Below are 15,203 nucleotides of genomic sequence, written 5' to 3' on the forward strand. Positions count from 1 at the left end.
AGAATTCAGTGTATTTTAACTAGATTTATGAACTCCCAGGCATAGGCATGATATAATGATGCTATAATGAGGCTTAGATTATGGGAAGGTTAAAGGTAGTACTTTCTGTGTACATGTTTTGTGGCTGGTTAAGCCAGCAGCTCTTATGGCCTTTGTGCCTTAGGATTTGGGGTAATTCATAATCATAAAATGGGTATTTTAAGGAGGTCCTTAAGGAAGGTTTCTATGGTTACAGAGCTGGGCCTTCGCTCCTGTCACTCATGACTATCTAACAGTATGATACCACTTATATGAGGGTATCTAAAGTAGTCGGATCAATAGAAACAGAAAGTAAAATGGTGGTTACTAGAGGCTCAGGGGAAGGAGAAATGAATTGTTTACGGTGTCGGTTTTGCAAGATGAAAAAGTTCTGGAGATCTGTTGCACAATAATGTGAATACACTTACTACTACTAAACTGTACACTTAAAAATGGTTAACGGGATAAAAATTAAGTTCTGTGGTTTTTATAATTAAAAAGTTTTTAAACTAAAAATGCACACATACACAGTGTGGTCCTAAGGGCTTTGGCTTTTAATAACGTTTATGTGTTTTCACAGCTTCATTATATTTTCCCCATGTATCTGTATGACATGGGAATAGCAAATTCTCTCTATACACTTTAAAATTCTAATTAAGAGCAAATATTGGAAAAGACATTTTCTTTTCTTTGTTTTCAAATTGTGTGCTACTTGTGAGAAAGTTAAATAATTCACTTCTTAAAATTTTCCAGTATAATATTCCAGTTGTTGGTTAACAACAAAAATATAACATTTAATTAACAAAATGCTGGTTAAAGACACAATGGGCAAGTTATAAACAAACTTTTTAAAGTCTGAACTGAAAAACATTCATTATTCAGTTGTCAGACTCCCCTAGTTGAGTGAAGTGAAAGAATGACAAAAGTCACAGGGGACTGGGACTATAAGATTTCCACTGTGTGCTACATAGTAAATTGACAAATTAAAAAAAAAAAAATTCATTGAAGTATGTAAAAGTTTTCCTGTAATCATACTTATAAAGAAGTTAGCAAAAATTGTATTTGCATTTCACTCATATCTTAATCATTTTATAACAGAACTCCTGGGGCCTTTGGACAGAGGAGATATGCTAAATGAAGCTTTTGTTGGACTATCTTTAACACCTCAAGGAGAAGACACATTTCCAGATAACTTCCCTCCCTTTTGTTCAATCTACAGACATATTATTCAACAAAGAACAGTGCATGTCTCTTCTAAAAGGTAAGTTATGTTGAACTAAGGAAACTGCTCCACGAAGGGAAAGTATTTAGTATTAAACAATTTAAATATTCCTTGTTTAAATGCAAACTAATAGTTAAGCCAAGGATATTTCAAAATGCCAAAGAAAAATGTGCATTTTCTCATTACTAAGACTTTGCAATAACTTGGTCATGAAAGAGCAGGCATGATGGAGGGAGAATTGAATGTAAACAGATCATTGTTAGAATGAATGTTATTCCAGGCCAAAATTAAATTACTATAATGTATTCTCTTTGTATTCTGTTGTTAAACTTTGGGATTGTTAGATGACTAAAATGTTTTTAGAATATTTAGTTTGAATTATACTTTATATATTCATACTTATGCAAGCTTGCCATTAGTTTTTGAAATCTGATAAATGATAATTTAACATCCATCCAGCTTGCCATATTGGGTTATTGAGGAAATAAATATATGGACAAGTGTAAAATTAAAAACACTAGACAAAGAGTGTTATTTTTAATAATTATAATGTTAATTATGATGATGATAATACTCTGAAGCAAAGGTCAGCAAACTTTTTGTGTAAAAAGCCAGATATTATGCTTTGTGGGCTATACATACTCTCTGCTGCTGTAGTATGAAAGCAGCCACAAACAATATATAAATGAATGAGAGTAGATGTTACGATAAAATTTTATTTACCTAACAGTGGGAGGGATTTGGCCCTTAGTATGCAGTTTATATACCTATTCTTGAAGATCCCAACTATATGCAATAATTGTGACAAGGCCACATTTTTCATATATATCATATGTGATGTATATGAATATATAGTACGATATACCATGTATGAAATAACATGATATGTGGAAATATATGATGTTCTAGGACTGCTCCCATCCTGCCATCATCCCCAAGTTAGGTCAATGCTGTAGTTTTACTAGGGTAGGTCTGGCTGTGAAAACCAATAGCTGACTGAATTTGAAGCTTAAGAGTAGAAAAACCCTGGCCAGAAGCATTGTCAATAAAAATAGTAAACTCACCATCGGTAAAAGTAACACTTGATAGGAAATGAACAGGGTAAGCCACAGTTCTACTAGCCTGCTTATTAGGTCAAGTGATAGAATGGCAGACTAGCTAGAAATTTAACAGAGATCATGGAAATGAGAAAACCAAAGAAGGGATAATTAAACTCTCAACACATTCCTGATGGAGTTGTTTGACCTCACTTTTTGGCTCTCTCTTGTCTTGCACAATACTAAATTTTTCCCTCACGCTTCTTTCCTCCTTCACATCTAACTGCCAAAAGGTGCCTCTCCCTCTTTGCCTTTGATCACCCACCCTCTCCCTGCCAAGCTTCTCCCAGAAGCTAAAAACCTGCCTCTTCAAATTGCATGGTACTTTTAATGTTAAGCCCCTTCCATGTAGTCCATGATCTGATCTACAAGAACATCCTGACCAGGAGAGATCATACACTAGTAATGTTTTTTTTTGTTCCATTTTATTTACAATTATTCTGAAGTTTGGACATTCTGTCTTCAAGTCATGCTGGAAGTATGGTTTCCATGTGGTTTCAATTCTATGTTTATTCATTTCTGTATTGTGTATTGAGAAAGAACTGGGAGGTGAAAAGGAAGGCAGCCACTACTATCTTAAGCTACCTGGAAATCCTTCCTCTGTTTACTTTTTTAAAAACAATTTTACTGAGGTATTACCATGAAATTCACCCATTATAAGTATACAATTCAATGTTTGGTAAATTTACCAAACATTGTTCTAAAACCACAATGTTCTAAAACCACAGTGCAGTTTTAGAACATTTCCATCATCTCAAATAGTTCCTTTGTGCTAATTTACAGTCAATTCCCACTCCCACCTCAATCCAAGCCAATCACTGGTTGCTTTCTGTCTCTAGAGAAATTTTATATAAATGAAATCATATAAACTAGAAATTTCATATAAATTGACTCACATGATATATTGTCTTGTATCAGGCTTTTTTCACTTAGCATTATGTTTTTGAGGTTTGTACATGTCTTAGCATGTAGTTTATTCCTTAATTGCTGAATACTATGGATATACCATATTTTGTATGTTCATTGACCAGCTGATGGATATTTAACTTATTTTCAGCATTTGGCTATTATGAATGTTGCTATAAATATTCACATGTAAGTCTCTGAGTGGAAATATGTTTCATTTCCCTTGGGCAGATATCTAGGAGTGAAATTGTTGGATCATATTATAAGTTTATATTGTTAATTTTAAGAAACTACCAAATTTTTTTTCCAAAGTGACTATAACATTTTACATACCCACAACAATGTATGAGGGCTCTAGTTTTTCCACATACTCACCTATACTTGAAACTGTCAGTTTTTTTGATTATAACTATTCTAGGAGGTACAAAATGGTATCTCATTGATTTTATTTTGCTTTTCCCTAATGACTAATGATGTTGGGCATTTTTATGTGATTATTAGCCATTAATATATCTTATTTGGTAAAATATTTATTGAGAACTCATACATTTTTAATGGGGTTGTTTTACTATGGAATTATAAGATTTTATATATTTCATAAGTCCTTTATCAGATATACGGTTTATAAATATTTTCTCCCACTTTGTCACTTGCCCTTTCATTTCCCTAACAGTACTTACTTATTGAAGTGCAAAAGTTTATTTTACTGAAGCCCAATTTAGCTATTATTTTTCTTTTATTGATTGTACTTTTTGTCCTGTACATAAGAAATCTTTTTCTAACCTAAGGACACAAAATTTTTCTCCTGTTTTTTTCTAGAAGTTTTATAGTTTTAACTCTTACATTTAAGTCCATTTTCAGTTAATTTTTATGAATGATGTGATATAAGCATCTAAGTTCATATTTCACACATGGAAATCCAATTTTCCCAGCACCATTTGTTGAAAAGCTCCTTTTCCCACTGAAGTGCCTTGGCAACTTGTCAAAAAACAACTGACCATAAGTGGAATTTGCCATTCTCTTCCATTGGTCTACATATCTAGCCTTACACCAAAAAGTGCCTAGACTTTGCAATACTGAAGCCTTCACTAAACCAGAATCTCACGAAATACATCACAATACCACAAAAATAAACAGGAAAAAGATGAACAGTTCCATACAGAGTTATTTAAAGAAGTAGAAAATGAAAACCAACACATCAACTGAGGAAAATTCTCCCCCGCCCCCTCCCCCTCCCAAAAACAACCATAAAGTAGAGGACTACTGCAATGATACTCCAAGCAGAATTAAATATAACAAGCAACTGGGTACATGGAAACCCACTCTGAATTAGAAAGATAAAAAAGAGGGGAGGGGAGAAAGGGAAGGAACTTCATCGAACTCAAGAAAGAAAAGAAAGAAAAAATATTATCTCAGTAATGAAAAATAAATTACAAGGCACTCGAATGAAAATTTAAAATGTAATTTAATAAAAGACACTGAAAATGGCAGAAAATTATAGAATGAAGAAGATAAAGTAAAAAAAAAGTCTGGGAGAAACTACAGTAAATCCTTAACATCACCAACAGGTTCTTGGAAACTGCAACTTTAAGTGAAATGATGTATAATGAAACCAATTTGACCACAGGCTAATTGATATAAACAACAGTTAAGTTCCTATGGCATATTTCTGGTCACAAAATCACCAAACTTCTAAATAAAGACCGAAAACACTTCTAATATTAAATACTGAAATAAAGGTGAGCTATACATACATTTAAGAACTATTAATTAAAGCAAGTTAAGATAATTATTTTCCAACTTGCTGGTTCCAGTTCTGGTTAGAGGTTGGCCAGAGCCTATCGTGGCAGCTCAGGATGCAAGGAAAGAACACACTCTGGACAGGATGCCCTTCCATCGCAGGGTGTACTAACAAATCTACTCTCAAAGTGGGAAAATTTAGACACATCAGTTACCCTACTGTGAACATCTTTGGGATGAGGAAACCTGATTACACAGAGAAAATTCATGCAGACATTGGGAGAAGAGGCAAATTCCACGCAGACAGTAGCCCTAGGTAGGAACTGATTTTTTCCTTCTCATCAAAATGATGTTGAGCAAAATGATATTATTTGAGGACCTACTATAATAAAATGGGAGATAAGGCAAAGAAGCAACAGCATTTGTACAATTTCATTCCTTGAAAAAGAAAAATAAGACAATAGAACAGAATTAATATTTAAACTTTAATCCAGGAAAATATTTAAGAAATAATTTTTAAAAAAATACTTAGAGTTTTTCGGAAAAATGGCAGAGTGAGAGACGTCCCCAAATCTCTTCCCTTGAAACAAAAATAAGCTGAAAATCTAAAACTCAACAAAAAACACCCAAACTGCACACCAGCACGCCTGAGCATGGGATCTGTGCATAAGAGCTACCACAGATCAGAACCCCGGGTGTCGGGCGGTGGACTAGGAGAAATAAAGAAGCTGCTTCTTGCATCTGCCGGAGCTCCCTGTAGGAGGAAGGGGAGAGGAGAAGGAGTGGCGAGTTCCTTAAACAACCTTGCCTGGGAAAGCTGTGAGCTCCCCATAGCTGGCCGGCAGCAGGGCCCAGTCATCAGTGCAGAAGGCAGAGAAGTGACACAGCAGAAAAACAGCAGTTGATTTTTACCTTGACTTTAGTTCCTATGTTTTCTTCTTTGCATTTTATTGTTTCAGGTCTTATATTCAGGTCCTTAATCCATTTTAGTTAATTGTGGTGTATGGTGATAGACAATAGTCTAGTTTCATTCTTTTGCAGTTGACTTTCCAGTTTTCCCAGCACTATTTATTGAAGAGGATTTCCTTTATCTACTGTAGGGTTTTTACTTTTCTGTCAAAAATTATTTGCCCATATAAATATGGGTTTATTTCTGGACCCCCTTTTTTTTTTAATGTTTACAAATTTTATTAATTCAATATAGATAGCATTGATTTTTTTAAATCTTTAATTAAGTTTATTGAGGTAACATTGGTTAATACAATTATATAATTTTCAGGTATACATTATCATTTGACATCTGTATATGCTATTGTGTGTTTACCACCCAAAGTCCAGTTTCCATCAGCTACCATATATTTGATCCCTTTACCCACTTCACTCTCCCTTTAAACCCTATATTTGTCCCCCTTTACCCTACCTCCCCCATTCTCCCCCACCAAAAGTAACCACTAGTCGATAGTTGGACTCTTGATTCTGTTCCACTGATCCGTGTGTCTGTTTTGCTGCCAATACCATGCCGTTTTGATTACTGTCGCTTTGCAGTATAATTTGAAGTCAGACAGAGTGATGCCTCCAGCCTCGTTCTTTTTCTCGGAATGGCTCTGGCAATTTGGGGTCTTTTGTGCTTCCATACAAATCTGATGATTTCTTGTTCTAATTCTTTAAAAAAGGCAAATGGGATTTTGATGGGAATTGCATTAAATCTATATAATGCTTTTGGTCATTTAAACTATGTAGATTCTTCCAATCCAAGAACACGGAATATCTTTTCATTTCTTTGTATCTTCTTCGATTTCTTTTAATAGGGTCTTGTAGTTTTCATTACATAAATCCTTCACATGCTTTGTTAAATTTATTCCTAGGTGTTTTATTCTTTTTGTTGCAATTGCAAAAGGAATTATTTTTTCCACTTCTTTTACTGACACTTCATTATTAGAGTATAGGAACGCTATAGATTATTGAACATTGATTTTGTATTTGGAAACTTTACTGTATCTGCTTATTGTTTCTAGTACTGTTCTTGTGGTCTTTAGGGTTTTCTATATAGAGAATCATGTCATCTGCAAATAGTGACGGTCTTACTTGTTTCCTATTTGGATGTCTTTTATATCTTTCCCTTGTCTGACTACACTTGCTAGGACCTCTAATGTTACATTGAATAACAGTGCTGATAGTGGACAGCCTTGCCTTGTTCCTGATCTGAGAGGGAAGGTTTTTAGTTTTTCACCATTAAGTATAATGTTGGCGAGGGTTTGTCATATATGGCCTTTGTTATGTAAAGGTACTTTCCTTCCGTGCCGATTTTGTTAAGTGTTTTGATCATAAATGGATGCTGTTATCTTGTTGAAGGCTTTTTCTGCATCTATGGATATGATCATCATATGATTCTTATTTTCTAATTTGTTTATGTGGTGTATCACATTATTCGATTTGCGTATGTTGAACCATCCCTTTGCCTCTGGGATGAAGCCCACTTGATCGAGTTGTACAATCTTTTTAATATGTCGCTATATTCGGTAGGCTAGTATCTTATTCAGAATTTTTGCTTCTGTGTTCATGAGACATATCGGTCTGTAGTTTTCTTTTTTTCTGTTATCCTTACCAGGTTTTGGTATAAGAGTAATATTGGCCTCATAAAACAAGTTGGGAAGTATTGCCTTCTCTTCGATTTTTTGGAAGTGTTTGAGGAGAACAGGTATTAAATCTTCTTTGAATGTTCGGTAGAATTCACTGGTGAAGCCATCTGGTCCTGGACTTTTACTTTTTGGTAGGTTTTTGATGATCGTTTCAATTTCCATACTGCTGATCGGTCTATTTAGATTTTCCGGTTCTTCTTGATTTAGTCTGGGAAGGTTGTATTTTTCTAAGTACTGGTCCATTTCTTCTAGATTATTAAATTTGGTGTTATGTACTTTTTCATAGTATTCTTGTATGATCCTTTGTATTTCTGCGCTGTCAGTTGTAATCTCCCCTCTTACATCCCTGATTTTGTTTATTTGTGTCCTTTCTCTTTTTTCTTTAATGAGTCTAGCCAGGGGTTTGTCGATTTTATTAATCTTCTCAAAGAACCAACTCTTTGTTGCATTTATTTCTTCTTTTGTTTTTTGTTTTTGTTTCAATTTCATTTATTTATTCTCTAATTTTGATTATTTCTTTCCTTCTGCTGACTTTAGGCCTCATTTGTTCTTCCTATTCTAGTTTTTTAAGATGAAGCGTTAGTTTGTTCATTTGGGCTCATCATTCTTGTTTTTGGAGATAGGCCTGTAATGATACAAACTTTCCTCTTATGACTGCATTTGCTGTGTCCCAAAAGTTTTGATATGTTGTACTATCATTATCATTCGTTTCTATGTATCTCTTGATCTCTCTTTTTATTTCTTCTCTGACCCAGTTATTCTTCAGTAGCATGCTGTTTAATCTCCATGTATTTGTGGTTCTTCCTGATTTCTTTTTGATTTCTAGTTTCAAAGCATTATGATCAGAGAATTTGGTTGGTATGATTTCAACCCTCTTATATTTGTTGAGGCTATCCCTGTGTCCCAGTATGTGGTTGATTCTTGAGAATGTTCCATGTGCACTAGAGAAGAATGTATAAGTAGCTATTTTGGGATGGAAGGCTCTGTAAATGTCAATTATGTCCAGTTGGTCTAATGTGTCATTTAAGGATGTTATTTCCTTATTGATTTTCTGTTTGGATGATCTGTCCATATCTGACAGTAGGGTATTTAGGTTCCCTACTATTGATAGTGTTTTGGTCTGTTTCTCCCTTTAGTTCCGTTAGTAATTGCTTTATATATTTCAGGGCTCCCTGATTGGGAGTATAGATATTAATAAGTGTTATGTTTTCTTGGTACACGATTCCCTTTATCATTATAAAGTGTCCCTCAGTATCTTTCTTTACCTTTTTTATGTCAAAGTCTATTTGGGCTGATATTAGTACTGCTACTCGTGCTTTTCTCTGAATGCCATGTACTTGAAATATCATTTTCCACTCTTTCACTTTGAGTCTATATTTGTCTTTGGAGCTGAGATGTGTCTCCTGGAGGCAGCCTATGGTTGGGTTTTGTGTTTTGATCCAATCTGCAACTTTGTGCCTTTTTATTGGTGAGTTCAGTCCATTTACATTTAGAGTGATTATTGAAATATGAGGTCTTCTTATAGCCATTTTATCTTTTGCTTTCTGGTAGCTCGGTCTTTCCATTGCTTCCTTGTCCTTGTGTTTCTGTTTTCTTTATTCGATTAACTTTTGTGGGTTTAGCCTCTGGTTCTTCTTGTTTTATGTTATATACTTGAGTTCTGAATCTTTGGTGTGTGGTTACCATTACGAATACATAAAGGATAGTTACATATTACAGTCGTCCCTTTTCTTCTGAGCATGCCTTATCTCCATTCCCCTTTGCAAATTTGGATCTTTGAATCCTCCCCTTTTCAGTCATTGTTATCTCAAGTCGTCCCTATGTATGCTGAATGTTCATTACTATCTTGCTATAGCAAGTCTCTTCTTATTATTTGAGCTTATAATGCCCTGTTCTTAGTAAGGGTTGCACTCCTCTGCTTCTATTTGCCTGATAGTCACCTTACTCCTAATTATGTTTTTTTTTGTTGTTTGTTTGTTTGTTTGTTTTGGTCATTTTGTTTTAGGTGAGCTGATCCCTTTCAGTATTTCCTGTAGTGCAGGGCTCGTCGTGGAAAGTTCTCTCAATTTTTGTACATCTGGAAAGGTCTTAATTTCTCCTCCATATCTAAAGGAGAGCTTAGCCGGATATATTATTTTAGGCTGGTAGTTCCTTTCACTTAATAGTTTAAATATTTGATTCCATTCCTTTCTGGCTTGTAAGGTCTGCACTGAGAAGTCTGAGGATAATCTAATGGGTTTTCCTTTATAAGTTACCATTTTCTTCTCTCTGGCTGCCCTGAGAATTCGGTCTTTGATTTTTGATAATTTTAATACAGTGTGTCTTAGTGAAGGCCTTTTTGGGTTGAGATAATTGGATGTTCTGTTGACTTCTTGAATTCCAGCTCATTCCTTAGATTTAGGAAATTCTCGTCGACTATTTGTCTGAAAATGTTTTCTAGTCCTTGCTCCTTTTCCTCGCCTTCAATAATGCCCATTATTCTGTTTCCTTTCCTGATGGTATCAGCTAGCTCTTGAATTTCTCTTTCATTATTTTTCATTCGTTGTTTTTCTCTTCTTCCTTCTGATTTATTTCTAGATTTCTGTCTTCAATATCACTGATCCTTTCCTCCATTTGGTCAACTCTATTTCCCCAAGCTTGCTATTTCATTTTTCAATTTTTGCAGTGTGTTTTTATCTCCAGAAGTTCTACTTGGTTCTTTTTGAGGGTTTCAGTCTCCTTGCTCTGCTCATCTAGTTGTTTTCTCAGTTCTTGAAATTGTTAATATGACTCGTTTCAGAACTCACTGAGTTTTTTAGAAGTACCATCCTGAATTCTCTGTCATTTAAGTTGCAGATTTCTATGTCTGCAAGCTTATTTTCTGGAGATTTTTCTCTTTCTTTCTGAGATGCCTTGCCACCTTGGTTGTTCATGGTATTTAATCGACTATTATTCCACCTGGACATTAATGGAAATGTATTCTGCTTTTTTCCCAGAAGATTTATTATATAAAGGTCTCTCTTTAGCCTGCTGCAAAGAAGGCGCTTTTCTTTTGGTTTCCAGTAGGTGGCATCTAAGCCTCTTGAATCCCTGGTTTATATAAAGCCTTAATAATACCTTTATAAAATGCCTTTATTTTCTTGTAGATATTTATTCATGCTCGCTACCCTCAGTTTCAGTCGCTGTCATTGTTAGCGACAGTTTCAGTAGCATTTGCTCAGATTTCCATGAAGCTCCGCAGTGATCGTTCTTGGAGGGTATGGGGGGAGGGGCCCTGTGGGTTGGGGGTTAGGGGCTGCGGCTCGGCCTAGGTTTTGCATCTGCAGCTGGTAAAAATCTACTGTTGTTTCTCTGCCATCTCTTTCTCTGCTTTCTGCCCTGATGACAGGGCCCTACCATTGGTTGTGTGGAACTCACAAACTCTCCCAAGCAGGGCTGTTCAGGGAACTCGCCACACAAACTTGCCATACCTTCTCTTCTCCCCTTTCCCTTCCTCCTACAGGTGCTCTGGCAGTTGCGAGAGGCAGCATTTTTATTTCTTCCAGTCCACCACCCCACACCTGGGCTGGGGTTCTGACCTGTGGTAGCTCTTATGAGCAGATCCTACGCTCAGACATGGAGGTGTGCAGTTTGGGTGTTTTTTTGTTGCGTTTTAGATGTTCAGCTTATTGTTGTTTCAAGGGGAGAGATCTGGGGGCATCTCTCACTCTGAAACGTTTCCTGGGTCCTCACCCATTAAGTTTTAGTTCATCAGTGCTTTCACTGATTGTCAGCTATGTAAATACCGAACATAGCAATATGAACACATTTCAAAACAACTGAAAATCTTGCACAAACGACTATTTCATGAAGACAGTGAAAGAGATATTGGAAAAATGTTCAGATCTCATGCAAAAAAACATATATGAGGCTATGGCACTTAACTAGTTAACTGAAAAAGAGAAATTCCACAAGGATAATGAAATTAAAAGTATTGCAAAAGAATATATGATTCAGCTATCCCTCTACTGGGTATTTACTCCAAAGACTTGAAAACATTTATCCGAAAAAATATATATACACCGATATACATAGCTGCATCATTCACAGTAGCCAGGATATGGAGGCAACCTAAATGTCCTACAACAGATGACTAGATAAAGAAGAGATGGTACATATATATAGTGAATATTACTCAGCTATAAGAGATGAAATACTGCCATTTGTGACAACATGGATGGATCCTGAGATAATCATGCTAAGCAAAATAAGCCAGACAGAAAAATTTGAAAACCATATATCACTTATATGTGGGATATAAATATAAAAGCAACAAACAAACATGACAAACAAACAGATTCATGGATATGGACAGTAGACTACTGGTTTCCAGAGGTAGACGGGGTAAAAGGAGTCAAGTATGTGGTGAAAGAAAGAAATTTAACTATGGTTGGTGAACACACAATGTAATACATATATATGACTTACTGTTGAATTGTATACTTGATACTTATTGGATTTTGTTAATCACTGTCACCATAAAAAATAATTGCCAAAGAAAATGAGTTTATTATTAACGTATTAATAAAAGTCTCAGAAAAATTAAGTCCTTGAATATTTATTGGAAATAATGGCCCTTTTCATGATCATGTATGTTGTCAAAGTCAAATGTGAAGTTAAAGATGCAATATCATGCTCTTACACAATATAGTCAGGAAAACTAGGACCACTCCCCATTCACGAAATCAAATCGAGTTACTATTTATTCCTTCTAAGAATTTATGCAGAGTTGAAATTATAACCTATATGTTTACATAAGATTAAATAAGCTTATCTATATGTTTTTACCTTTTATTTTTTAGCCAAATTATATTGTCACTATTTACTATGATTTTCAATCCTATTTTAAAGGGATTTACTTTAAAGAGCTTCTCCCCCCACCCCGAAAGCAGTTATCCTCAGATATGGGTCTCCTGCAGTTTTTTTTTAAACTAGGTTCACATACTTTTCTGGGTCAAGAAAGAGAAATGAAAAAAGTTTAAAAATGAAAACTTTCAGGGACACAATTTTGGAAAGCAGAAAATAAACTAAAAATGGTATCATTTGTATATACACACAAAAAATTATAACTAAATAATAGATGCTATTTCATATACAACTGAAAACAAAGCCGTACAGGAAGTCTGAATTGCATTCTGCAGATATAACAGATCTCCAGGAAAATCCTCTATGCAGGGCCTGAAACACCCTGACACTGCCAAGTAATACTTTTTCCTTACAGATCAACCTATTAATCTATTACCTATGGTTCAATGTACATCAAGCTTTGCACGTCCCATCCCAGAGATACTGCATATCTAGAATAAAGAAGAACAATTATCTATAAATTCCCTATATTTAAAAATTGATTATTTTGTTTTGCTTATATATTTTCCTATAAACAAATTTGGGGAAATTGTTGCTTTGTCTCCCAAATAAAACAACAGATGGTGTTGTGTGCTTCGTATTACATCACACTGAGGTATATAATGTCTTTTAGTGATGCTAAGCTTAATCAATGGAATTCACCATCAACCTTTTACCTAATGTTTTGGAATTCACTGATGAAAGCTGCCTAGATTTTATTAAATTAGGATTTGTGAGATGGTGATATTTTAAAATCTGCCATTCCTTCTGCATTTATAAACTGGAATTCTTATATTCAGAAAAACAGTTTCCTCACCACCTACTCGATTACTCTGAAAGGCAGAATACTTACTTACTTCACCAGAGTTATCACTTTTCAAAGTCATAAATTAAGCAATCGACCTGCAATGGTTACTATTTTGGGGGGTGGAAGGGTGAGGAAGAAGTAGTAGAGGATCATATGAATTATCAAATGATGTTTAATGTGTTTCAATACATTGTGGTCAATATTCTTTCTGATGACCAGATTTTGTAAATCAGAATAAATTCTTCAGAAAGTAATTTTGGCAGTATGTCTCAAAGGCTTTAAATGTCACGACTTTCAATTTCATTTTTGTAAAATATACATAGAAATGTCTATCACATTGTTATCATAAAAGTGACTAACCTAATTCAAAAAACTCTGAAAAAGACATCTGCAGGTCCAGATAGTTTCACTAGCGAACTCTACCAAACATTTAGAGAAAAATAACATCAATTGTGCTCAACCTCTATTAGAAAGTAAAGATTAAAACACGTATTCTTTTTGACTCTAAAATAAATATATGTATATTTAATACACACACACACACACGCGACATACACACACACACACACACACACAAAACTAAATTCAACAATACATTAAAAATATCATATACCATGATCAAGTTGGATTTATTCTTGGAGTGCAAGTTTAGTTCACTATCTGCAAATCAATTACTGATACACCACATTCACAAATTGAAAGATAAAAACCATATGATCATATCAATAGATTCAGAAAAATCATTCAACAAAATCCAGCATCCATCTATAAGGAAAACTATCAGCAAAGTAGGAACAGAGGAACCATGCCTGAACATAATAAAGGCCATGTATGACAAACCTCCAGCTAACATCATACTCAATGGAGAACAGCTAAAAGCATTTTCCTTAAGATCAGGAACAATACAAGGATGTTCACTTTCAACACTTTTATTCAGCATAATATTGGAAGCCCTAGCTACAGCAATCAGAAAAGAAAAAGAAATAAAAGGCATCCAAATTAGAAAGGAGGAAGTAAAACTCATTATTTGCCAAAGACATGATACTATATATAAAGAACCCTAAAGATTCCATCAAAAGAACTGTTAGAACTGAGAAATGAATTCATTAAAGTAGCAGGCTACAAAATTAATATTCAGAAATCAGTTGCATTTTTATACACCAATGATGAACTATCAGAAAAAGAAATTAAGAAAACAATCCTATTTACAGTTGCATCAAAAACAATATAATACTTAGGAATCAAATTAACCAAGGAAGTAAAAGACCTGTTCTTGTAAAATTATAAGTCACTGAAAAAAGAAACTGAAGACACAAATAAATGGAAACATATACCATGCTCATGCATAGGAATAATCAACATCATTAAAATGGCCATACCCAAAGCAATCTATAGATTCAATGCAATCTCCATCAAAATACCAATGCATTTTTCAGAAAGCTAGAACAAATAATCTAAAAATTTATATGGAACCATAAAAGATTGCAAATAGCCACAGCAATCTGAGAAAGAACAATGTTGGAGGTATCATATAACCTGATATCAACTATACTACAAGGCTACAGTAACCAAAACAGCATAGTACTGGCATAAAAAGACACACAGATCAATGGAACAGAGAGCCTACAAATAAATCCACACCTATATGGTCATTTAATCTATGGCAGAGGAGGCAAGAATATACAATAGGGTAAAGACAATCTACTCAGTAAATGGTGTTGGGAAAACTGAACAGATACATGCAAAAAAATGAAACTGTACCACCTGCTTCACCACACACACAAGAATAAACTTAAAACGGATCAAAGACTTAAACGTAAGACCTGAAACCATAAAACTTCTAGAAGAAAACACAGGCATTAAACTCTCTGATATTGCTATTGGTAATTTTTTCTGAAATCTCTTCTCGG

At 34.6% G+C, this 15,203-nt stretch overlaps 1 protein-coding gene across 6 annotated transcripts in view; it reads left to right on the plus strand.

Annotated features, from left to right (window-relative positions):
* Positions 1 to 15,203, plus strand: part of WDPCP (WD repeat containing planar cell polarity effector) — a 331,453-nt gene that overhangs the window by 268,279 nt on the left and 47,971 nt on the right. For 5 of the 6 annotated variants that reach the window (XM_039887008.1, XM_039887009.1, XM_039887012.1 and 2 more), the window contains one exon: positions 1,117 to 1,279. In XM_039887008.1, the coding sequence (XP_039742942.1) occupies positions 1,117 to 1,279 (163 nt within the window). Of the gene's footprint in view, positions 1 to 1,116; positions 1,280 to 11,103; positions 11,204 to 15,203 lie in introns of those variants that run through there. The other variant, XM_039887011.1, reaches the window with a different exon arrangement.

The sequence above is a fragment of the Pteropus medius genome, unplaced genomic scaffold, assembly GCF_902729225.1.
Source record: "Pteropus medius unplaced genomic scaffold, Ma_sr-lr_union100, whole genome shotgun sequence".
Classification (NCBI taxonomy): domain Eukaryota; kingdom Metazoa; phylum Chordata; class Mammalia; order Chiroptera; family Pteropodidae; genus Pteropus; species Pteropus medius.